Here is an 11,333-nt window from a genome sequence, read left to right on the forward strand (position 1 = left end):
ATATATATATATATATATATATATATATATATATATATATATATATATATATATATATATATATTCATGTACTTTTATTTTATTATTTTTATTTCCTTTGACCTAATTTATATTATATTATACCTTGTCCACAAAATTATATCTCGACATGTATTTTTACTTAAACGTTATCATCGTGTGATAAATGTCAATTCATTTCATTTATTTTTATGAAGATAAGTCTAATATGTGTTTTCGTGTTGTGCGTGAACAAATAAATAATATTTTCTAACATTCTTGTTAATTGCTTCATTTTTAAAATAAACTAATTTTTTTAATTATGTTGAAGCGAAAAATAAATTATAAATTTTGATTAAAAAATCCAACTATTATTATAATAATTTTGGGGAAAAATAATATAAAAAATAGGGATTGATTGAGAAACTAAAATGAGAGATAAGAAATTGAAATTGAGAGTTACTGACTCAGCGCCAGCAATCAAACACAAAAGCTGAATTGGATATGCCAGTTTTGTTTCGTCGTCATTTTTTATGTAAAAATATAAAATGTTTCAATTATTTATTCATTCTTGGCTGAATTTTTTGCTACCAGTCTTATAAACTTTAATATAAATTGGAAATTTTAATTCATATTATCTACATTATATATTTTCCTTTATGTTTTGGCTTTTATAATTCTAAAATCAACTCGGTATAATTTTTAGTATAATTATCATAAAATAAACAATAGAATAAATATCGAATATACATCTAAACATAATTTTTGTTGTACACGCGATACAATGAATTTTGATGAACTGCAAGATATATAATATATATATGTAATTTCAAAAAGGATGCTAAATAAAACAAAAGTTGCATGTGTTTGGTTCCAAAGTCAGGTTAGAAAATAGAAATGGTTACTGACTTCTAATAATATGTGGCAATAATTAAAAAAACTTCATACATTTCAATAAATAAAATAGAAAATTTCAAAAATTCAAAACATGTTATTCAAAAGTTGCTTTGGAGTCAAATATTTGCTTTGGAAATTCACCCATGTGTATAAGTAAAATAGTTTTGCATTTTTCTTTTTGTGTGTGTTTTATTATTGAATTATGATAAAAAAAAAATAACAACATTTTATTCATTGCATGACTAATGATTAATAAGATGTTTGAACAAATCATCACGATCATAAAGTCCAATAAATTATTCAATTATTAAAATAATTAATTTTAATGTTGAATAATTTGATTTGTAATTAGACAGATGAAATTTGAAATAAAAAAATAAATAATTTGTATTTATTATGCTATTTATATTTGGATTATCAAATGTTAAATTAACTTTAATATTAAAACGACTTCTAAAGTTATTCTTTAATAATTTAGACTAACCAATATTACAAATTACTTGAAATAGAAAACAACTTTTGAATTCTTGAAATAATTATATAAACATTGAACATTAATATGATCTTATATCCGAAACCATTCCTAATAATGAATTTTTATATGAAAATGTAACAAGCTTTTTATGTGTTAATAATTTTGGTTAATTTTGTAGATATTTTGTTAATCAATGACTGTTGTGAATCACATTCAACATTGCTTCTTTTACTTTTCTTCAATCATGACAACAAACTCCTTTTGACCATTGCTACTGAAAAAAGAATGATAACTTCACAAGCAAATACGAAATAGGAAAGGAAAAACTAAAATAATATCTAGTGAGTTTCAAATCACAACAATTAAATGAAAATTACACACAAAAAAAAAGTCCTATTAAAAATGGTTTTTATAATCAAATGTTAAAAAATGTATTTAGAAATTTATTCATACCCAGCAAATATTTCAGTTCAAAGTATGATCTACTCATAACTGTTCAACATTTTATTTAGTAAGCTAGACCTTAAACATTTCAGAAGCAAGCAGTTAATTTTTTTAATGATCCTTCCCTTGTTATTAACTGTTTTCCTAAACTATAAGAGTTGAATGATAAGTTTAACATATAAATGTTTTAAATCTAAAATGAAAACTCACTTTTATAACTGAAATTTAAATTAATTCAGACAAATTTATTATAACTTGATTCATTATGTTACTTTAACTTATGAATTATTTTTTTTTATAAAAGTTAAATTGTTTTTAAATGTGTTTATACTTAAAAATTATATTTTTAATTTTTTTTATCTTCAATCCAATCTTAATCTTACACTAAGATTGAATTGAATTAAGTTTTATATAAAAATAATTAAAAACACAACTCAATTTCATTTCTTTTAATTCTGACTCAAGCTATAAATATTCTTAACAAGAAAAAGAAAAATGTATTTTTAATAAATTGTTTTGATAATTTTTTATAATCATTTATATGACGATTTATAATTAATCCATTTTAAATATACGAAATAATGTATAACTTATTGTCAAAATATTTTTTAAAAAAATTATTAAAATATCATGATAAGAAAAAAATAACAAGTAATATCAATTTATGCTTTATTTTTATTTTTTCGTTTTCTTTTTATTTAGAGAGATACATTTATTAATTGTTTGTCATATATTATGATTTTTGGTTAAATAATAATAGACAATGTATCTTAATTAAATTATTTTAGTTTTTCTAAAAAATATTTGAAAATCCAGAATTAGTTGTGGGTAAGGTTATGTTTGTTGTTGTTGGGCCTGTGCGAAAGGGAGAATGAAATTAAAATAAATTTCTTTATTAATCTGCTAAACCATGCATGGTTCTTCAATGAAGAAACAACAAATGAAGAGAGAGAGAGAGAGAGAGAGAGAGAGAGAGGTATTTATATTAAAAGGAAATTAATTAAGGATGTGATTAGATTAGAGACCCCTCTTAAGCATTTGCTCGTAATTCTCGATGGATTGGAGCCTCTGGATGAGAAGTTGCTTTCTGAAGTTCTTGATGAAGGCATCAGCACTGACATTGATGTCTTCAACGCCTTTCTTCGTCTTCTCACTCTCCTCTGTCACCTTCTTTTCTGATCTCCTCTTGCTGCTCTCTCCCTCTTCTGATGAACTCTGCAACTCGCTCTTTCTAATTCTTCCTTCCATCTCCATTCTCTTCTTCTTCTTCAATGAAATGCTGTTTCAGGAGCACCATCCTATTTATAGATAAACCATTGCTTTTACCTTCAAACCAAAGTTAATAGAGCGTGAGAGGGAGAATATCTAGCTGCTTCTATATGCTAAGCGTAGTCACAGCACGTGACGTCAACCCCGAGAATAATCCATGTTTATTTCTCAAATAATTAGAAAAAATACTCTATTTTTTTTCATTCCATAAATTTCACTGTTTGACCTTTACATACATTAATAAAATATTGAAATTTTAATAAAAAATAAATAATTGTCCGTACCACACGGACGTGGCATGTGCAACGCAGCGTTGAACTTGCGGCTAAAGACATGGTAGTATGTCCCATTTGTGCCTGCCAGATCTGGTTTTAAGAAAAGAAACCGTGTTTGACCAAAATTCATTAATAATTATTATAACATATATTTGTAAATCAGATAGATAATTAAATATTTGTATTTATTATATATATATATATATATATTTATATTTATTTATTAAATATATTTATTTAGTTAAAATTGTTTAAGAGATAGAGATTGGTGAGCATCTATGCCGACATTTCTATAAAGCATGAATAATAGATTAGATGGGTACATTGTATGGACATAAGGCATGTGATTCCCATTCGTGGCATTCATTTAAGAGGCATGGCGAATTCATATTAATTTTTTAATTTCCACGTCTCATTGTTTCTTCTGCACGTGCTCCTATACAAAAAACATCTTTACCAAAACCCTAAAGTAGATATACAATCATTATCTTTTATTCTATAAATTTTAAATCTATTTCATTATTATCTTTTGTATAAATTTAAAATGATTTAAATTTGATAATGTACCTATATGGTATAATAAGTATATTAAATAATACAATATTCTTTAAATTCTTTATTATAAAAGAATTTAACTTCATTTTAATATTATGATTAAATTTTGTTAATTTGGTAAGTTAGTTATTATTTATTATATAACAAGAATATAATAAATTATACAGTGAATTATAAAGTTGAAATAAAAAAGGAGAATTTAAATGCTATTTGAATATATAACCATTTAAATATATGTTAATAGATATTATTTAAATAAACTATGTATTTGGACACTATTGATCCGGATATAGTAATTAATAGTTTTCAATATTTAATTGTCTAAATAATTTATTTTTGGATGAGATTGAATTACATATTCCACCTTCTTTATAATTATAATATTTAAAGTCACTATTTTAATTTTCTTTCTTTTTTTTTTATTTTCACTATCAAAATTTTAAAATAACTATTAATAACTAAATATTATTTTTTTATATAATTTTTTAATAATACTCAAAGTTCAAGTTAATCATTAATGACTATTAACAATAAACACTTAATTCTTATTGAAAATATATTTTAATGTTAGCTAATTACTTTATATGCCATTTTTAAAACTATATTAAATATATTGATTATTAAACAAATTTATCTAATTCTTTCTCTTAAACTAAAATTAGTAACGAATATAATTTAAATAAATAAATAACAGAAAATCGTAAATCTCTGTTTTCCGAAATCGAAAATAGAATAAAATGAAATTAATTTTACTGTGGGAGTCAAAGAAGAAAGCATGGAAGCGGTGCAGCTGCTGGCATTGCGGCTGCGCGCAGTTCCGGTGGCGGCATACCTCTTTCGAAACGCCGTCGTAATGTGCGGCGGATTTCGCAGCAGCAACAGCAACAGCACCACCAGCACGAGCATTAGCGGAATGGCAGGGAAGAGGATGAGCTCTGGTTCGGGATGGTTGATGGGCGGAGCATTGAAGTTACCGAAAATTGTGAAAGCCGGAGAGCCGGTTCTGCACGAGCGAGCCAAAGAAGTTGAGCCGTCGGAGATGAAATCGGAGAGAGTGCAGAAGATCATCGACGACATGATCCGCGTCATGCGAAAGGCACCTGGAGTTGGCCTCGCTGCTCCACAGATTGGAATTCCCCTAAGGGTTTCTATCTTGTCTAACATGTCTTACCATAGTCTGGATTAATAGTACTTTACCTACGCAATCGTATAAAAATATATGATTTCTGTTATGCGTGTTTGTGTGTAGATAATTGTTTTGGAAGATAAAGTAGAGTATATGGGTTATGACGATGAGGAAGCCCTCAAAGAACAAGATAGAAGACCTTTTCATCTTTTGGTATGTCTATGTCTGTCTCCATCGCCAATGTTATTCAATGCAAACAGGATAGAACTATTCGATTCAATTTCACACTTTTTCCCTTCGCATCGTAATAGGCATATTCATTCTGCTGTCTTGATTTGAGGTAGGTGATATTGAATCCTAAGCTCAAGAAGAAGACCAACAGGACTGCACTCTTTTTTGAAGGATGTTTGAGGTGTCGTTAACAACTCTTTCACCTTTTCTTTTCCTCTTATCATACCGTACTTGCTTTTCTAGAAGTTTCAATCATTGAGTGGCATATGCGTTTTGCTTTTACTTTTAGGAATTCTGCATTGAGAAATGCTGGTTACGTACTTCGTTATACTCCTGTTTGAATTCACTCTTTATTATTGATTGAAATTTATTTCAAATTACTAAATTTTGAAATTCTTACTTCATATGTAAATGAGTGTCAATCATGATTTTATATTTTTTCAACAAACTTTAATCAATGACAGAGAGCCTGCTGCATATCTTAACTGAATATTTAAGTTGTCTGTCTAGACTCTTGAAGCAGTCGGCCATTTCTTGAGTTATGGCTTGAAATTTCACGAGATCAGCATCCTGCCTTCAATTTTCTGAGCATAACAGAGAAGACATTATGGAACAATTAAAAAGATGCACTTGTTAAAGCGACTACCAGTATGATATCGTATTATCTGAATATTTTCTACACATATATCATATGTATATATGTTCTTCCATTTTAAAAATTGGTTCAGAGCTAATGTGATTGGAGTTTTTATTCCAACTAAGGGTTAAAATATAGCAAATTTTTTATTTCCAAACGATGAGTCTTTAGTTGGCATGTTACCAATTCGTAAAAGCTTTGCTATGTTTATAAATTAGCTATATGATGGTTGCTGAGATGATTTCTAAATTGAGAACACGAGAAGCTGTGATCCCCATATTCTGATGTAGCTTGAGCTTTAAGTTTCAACCTTATATGTCTTAATTTTAACATCTGGTGTGAACAGTATCCGTATCCGTATGTTCTTTTCCTTTTTTTTTTTTTGAATGTGACTTCCGATGTTCAATACAATTTGTGGAGGTCTAAAGGCAGTTCCACAAGGCCATGTGCACCAGAACAGTGGGATCTCTTAACATTATCCCGCTCTCTTGTAAATATGCCACATTTTCAGTGAGATTGTCCTCCAACCTGATTGGATCCAATTGAATTTGTTGATTAATTATTCTTGGGGTAACGGCTAGTCAATGTGTTTTATGTGATAACTTGTCAAGCACGTATGTCAGTGGGTACCCTTGACATCTTCATCTGTAACGACATTTTGCAGTGTTGCTGGGTACGCTGTGGTAGAGCGATACCTTGATGTTGAGGTTGAAGGTTTTGATCGTTACGGGGAACCCGTAAAAATAAATGCTACTGGTTGGCAGGCTCGGATTTTACAGCATGAGTGTGATCACTTGGATGGAACACTGTATCTTGATAAGATGGTACCTAGAACATTCAGAGCTCCAGAAAACAGTTCTAAGCCTCTTGCCCGTGGGTGCCCAAAACTTGGTCCTCGCTGACCCAGTTGCGTGTTAGAGCTTGAAGTTGAATCAGCTTCTTATGAGCTCATCAACACAAATTTCTTGTGCAGGTCAGTGAAAAGTTGTCACTTATAGATCTTAACATGTAGTCCAGATGCGCATTAAGTTAGAAATATTTAGAGTTTGGGATTAACTAAGTTTCAGTCACTTTTCAGTGTTATCATGTTGCAAGTTTCAATACTCTTGATTGATATTGATTATGCCTAGCTTTTTACACTGTATACAACGAATCTTCTGGGTATGTACCATAAACACGCTAGGAGTTTTTGTCTTTTTTTTTTTTTTGAGATATGGAGTATGTTTATTATTAGGCTATTCAAGTGGTCTCCCTTTACCATTTATGTGCTGCTGAAGAAGTCATCTTCTGCCGTATGAAAATGGCAAAAATGTTAATGTCAATTAACATGCAAATGGAGTTTAACATTTTTCTTTTTATGTGTTTGCTTTTGCCTTATCAGTGAGCATAATTTTGATGCTCAGAGATTACACGACTTTAAAACGTTTAATTGGAATTTGACAAAAAAGACCAGAGAATCATGATATGGATATGCCTTCCCCCTATAGAAAATGGTTTCAAAATAGTTAAACTAAATCATTTTGTTCAATAATATAATATTTTTGGCTATGCTTATTCTATGATTTTAAATTTATGAACCAGTTTTAAAACGTGAATATTGAGTTGGAAACATGTAAAGTGGCATATGATATGCTTGCTACCAATGATAATTCACCGATTTTATGATGTCTTTCCAAAATCTGAACATATCTACCTTCGTCTGAACATAAATCTGGACTTCAAAACCTTCAAAATGGATCACAAGTATCTACCTTCCCCTTAAACGATAGAGTACAAACTAATTACTGAGGAACTCGCGTACTCATTTTATTGTACACCGAAATACCTTTAATCTATATACTATCAATTCAAACGGAATGAATAGCATGGTTTGACTCTACGAAGATATTTTGTCTAATAAAATCATCACTGGTTGAGAAACAAGTAGGAGGATACAAGAAACCCCGAGCAGAACCGTGAGCTTGCCAGCAGAAAGAGTTAGTATTTCCTCCGAAGCATGATACAAGAAAAATATTTTCAAGATATAGATCTTCACATGGAGAAATGTCACTGCAAGCAAATTTAATTGCTTCATCAGAGGCTGAAGTTCCTTGTACATCAATGAAGGATATATTCTCCACTCTGACAGCCGAAGTCTGTTAATTTGATACATGAAATTACATTCTTGCAGCATATTTGAGCTTCAGTATAGGTTACTACAAATTTGAACTTTTCTATCAATTCTAGAAGCTAAGTCCCTCGGTTGTTTGGAATAAATTTTGGAAGAAAAATCAAAGTTTAAATGATTTGTCCAAATAATGAATTTTCTTTATGGAGCCTGTTTCTCAAAAATTTGCCCAACCAACTATAATGCATATTTCCACATAAAGGCATAGTTTACAGAATGTGCTTGCAAAAACATCAAAAAATTTCATACCTGGTTTTCACATGGATGTTGCGAATCACAGTAGTATTGATCTATTATTATTGGATTAGACACATTTTCCATCAATATATTCTGGAAGGTGATCTTGGAGGCGAGACCGCTACCACCCTGACGAAAATTTGACAGAAGACAAGTTTTGACGAAAATGTGTACACTGCTGGGTGACTATAAAAAAGAAAGTGCTACAGTTGTCAAGAAACTCACCTGCCATGTTTTGATCCTCAACCCATTATCTGTGTTGTAAAGGTAAGCTCCCTCCACAATTACATTTTGCACACTCTCCCATTTCTTTAATTTTCCCAAGCTACCGATGCTGAAAAAATAGGTTCCAGGATCCGTTAAATCAATTATACCACTTAATGTTTTGAGAATTGAAAAGTGAAAGTTGCTTTCACCTTATCCCATGGCCAGGACCACAATAGATGTTTTTGATCCAGACCCGAGAAGAATTTCTAACTATTGAAATGCAGTCATCACCTGAAAGTGAAAATAATGAACAGAATTATTTTGCTTTTGGTATATCACTTGACCACCAAAGTTTATTCTGGACCATAATGTAAGTGATGAAAGTAATCATTGCACTTAGACTTAGCTTTCGTCCAAATTCTGCAACATGCATAGTTTTTCACAATTACATTTTGCCTGTTATTTTTCATGTTTTGCATATTTTTATCTTCTGATTTTTCTTGTCTCTTAACAAGAAATCAAACTTCGTACGATGTTAGTGAAAGGCTATGCATCCTGAAAGTAACAAGTAAGAATTGACATGCAAACCATTAACTTCAGAAAGCTTTTAGCACCAACGAAGAAAAAAAAATCCAGACACCTTCACAATCCATGACAACAAAAAGCTAATCAAATATTTACTTTATTCTTTTATTTCTTTGTTACCACAGGGTTTCAAAACCATTTAAACTAGTGTCATTCTGCTAAACTTGATTTTAATTAACATAAGATATATGCGTGTGTTCTGCAATATGGCTAATTGTTTAATAATTATATGACAATCGCTACTTGAAGGTAAATAACATATATAAATTACCGTTGAAACCATAATATCATTCAAGCCTAAAATGACACTTGGTAGAAAATAACTTTACAGCAGTACCTGTTCTAATTACACTATCCCTGACCTGAACTCCCTTTGTTGCACTAATATGGATTCCATCAGTATTAGGGCTGAAAGCAGGTGCTAATACTTTGAGATGGGATGCAACAACCCGCATACAGTTAGTGAATGACAAGTGCATTCTTTGGCTATTTATCAGCATAAGATTTCTAATTTTTAGATCCTTGCATCTATGAAAAGTCAGAGCCTGCAGTGTCAATGTTGTTTCATATTCAGCTCATAATACACATAGCAAATATCAGATGAGGGAAAACGATCTGGTTTGCTCCATATATTTGAAGCGGCACTAACCGTTGGAGCAGGATGACATGGCTGCGAAAGGACATTTTGAAGCCACTTTAGTAACACAGTTGATTAAACTTGAAGAAAATATTAATTTAAGCTTTCCAGGAAGCAATACATTTGTGGAGTTGATCTTGCAAGATCTGGCCCACCATTCCTCTCCCATTCCATTGACACTCCCTCCACCATCAACAGTGAGGTGATTCACCCCATGGAAGTAAAGCCATTTGCGCTGATCTAAACCAAGCCACACCGCAGGATCTCGGGGTGCAACTATAGTACCTGATATCTATAACAAATTTGAAAATCAATTGAGTGCATATTTTCTGTAAAGAACCTCATGACAAGAATTTTCTTCAACATGTGAGAGATTTGACTCTGAGCTTACCGTCAAAATAATCTTAGATCGACAAGGTCCACCAATGTCCACTGGATAGATAAGAAAATTTTCCCCAGATGGAAAAACAAGATTTATAAATCCAGCGAGAGAACATGCGATTCCCCAAGCTTCCAGGAAGGCCTAAAATGATAAATAAATAGACAAAGTCATGGGGACATTCCTAATCCTACCCAGCCCTTTCAGACAAATTATCATACATTTCATGGGCTGTTTTGAAATCTACGATAACCTGGCTGCAATACTTGAATCTGAATACTTCAGTTTTACGCAAAAGAATCATCTAAATTACCCTCCTCCTTGATTCACAATCTGAATAAACATTATTAAGCAAATCGGTCATTGTGAAGTTACAAAAATAGAAGGAAGCAATTACCTCAGTGTCATTGTGAAGACCATCCCCTTTTGCACCATAATCACCGACATAAAGAACCCATTTGGATCTAGTTCGGGTTCTTCTCCACCTGGAACGAGGGTGCTGGATCACAGAATCAAATCCTTCTGCACGAGTGAGATATGGAGTGACAAGTACATTTACATGAATGAAGATAATGACAAATGCCCAACTGAAACAATATCTGAGGTTCTTCATTTTCTCTCAGATTCCGACCATCCACAGGTTTCGTGACAGAATCTTATGTTGCTGGTTCAGCAGGAACAACTACTGAAAGAGTATCACGTGACAGAAACACCATTTGAAGACACTGTACACTACTACTACAACGTCAGTGGCGATGTTTCTATTCATCAAACCATAACCAAACCTAATTGCTCTTTACATCTGCATGCAATTAAATTTTTCTCAAAAATAAATGTCACATTCATGGCGCAAAATTGAACTGTTTTAGCATAGAATTTATCTCTTGTTAATCTAATACTTGCAAGACCCGAAATTTCCTTCTCTCGTACCCTTCTTTCCTAACTACAAGAACTGCATCCGAATGATAAAGAATTTCGTGCTATGTCGTTTTTTTACTCTCTTTCTCTTGTTTTTTCTTGCTCTGCCCAGGTTGCTAAATTAGTAAATTTTTTTAATCAAATCTTTTTCATGGCAATTATTATTACAAAAAAAAAAAGGTAGGAATTTGAAAGTTTTTTTTTTTTTACTGACATAGACTGAAAGAGATCTCGAACAAACAGTCATAAATACGAATTAAAAAAAAAAAAACTAAGGTTTTGATATATGAAGAACAC

General features: G+C 31.0%; 2 protein-coding genes across 7 annotated transcripts; one reads left to right on the forward strand and one right to left on the reverse strand.

Moving 5' to 3' along the window:
• The first annotated feature begins 4,672 nt into the window (after nt 1-4,672).
• On the forward strand, nt 4,673-11,041 carry LOC106761222 (peptide deformylase 1A, chloroplastic/mitochondrial). 6 transcript variants are annotated; one of them, XR_002668016.1, is made up of 6 exons: nt 4,673-5,056; nt 5,162-5,251; nt 5,383-5,450; nt 6,571-6,879; nt 8,382-8,577; nt 9,851-11,041. XR_002668016.1 is itself a non-coding variant. In XM_022781397.1 (5 exons), exons 1-4 carry the CDS (start codon nt 4,688-4,690, stop codon nt 6,450-6,452), a joined length of 645 nt encoding a protein of 214 aa, XP_022637118.1. In that variant the 5' UTR covers nt 4,673-4,687; the 3' UTR covers nt 6,453-6,476; nt 6,571-6,699. The 6 variants fall into 6 exon arrangements, 3 of the variants coding, with proteins under 3 accessions (XP_022637118.1, XP_014500236.2, XP_022637119.1); XR_002668017.1 differs by having other exon boundaries at nt 8,411-8,577; XR_002668018.1 differs by lacking the exon at nt 8,382-8,577.
• Nucleotides 7,601-10,731, reverse strand: LOC106761235 (probable polygalacturonase At1g80170). Its single transcript, XM_014644764.2, has 9 exons — nt 10,516-10,731; nt 10,131-10,262; nt 9,861-10,031; nt 9,752-9,772; nt 9,440-9,647; nt 8,727-8,808; nt 8,536-8,644; nt 8,323-8,439; nt 7,601-8,041 (listed from the first exon to the last, which is right to left on the reverse strand). Exons 1-9 carry the CDS (start codon nt 10,729-10,731, stop codon nt 7,754-7,756), a joined length of 1,344 nt encoding a protein of 447 aa, XP_014500250.1. The 3' UTR covers nt 7,601-7,753.
• Nucleotides 11,042-11,333: the final 292 nt, after the last annotated feature.

This window comes from Vigna radiata, chromosome 5 (genome assembly GCF_000741045.1).
Source record: "Vigna radiata var. radiata cultivar VC1973A chromosome 5, Vradiata_ver6, whole genome shotgun sequence".
NCBI classification, from domain to species: Eukaryota; Viridiplantae; Streptophyta; class Magnoliopsida; order Fabales; family Fabaceae; genus Vigna; species Vigna radiata.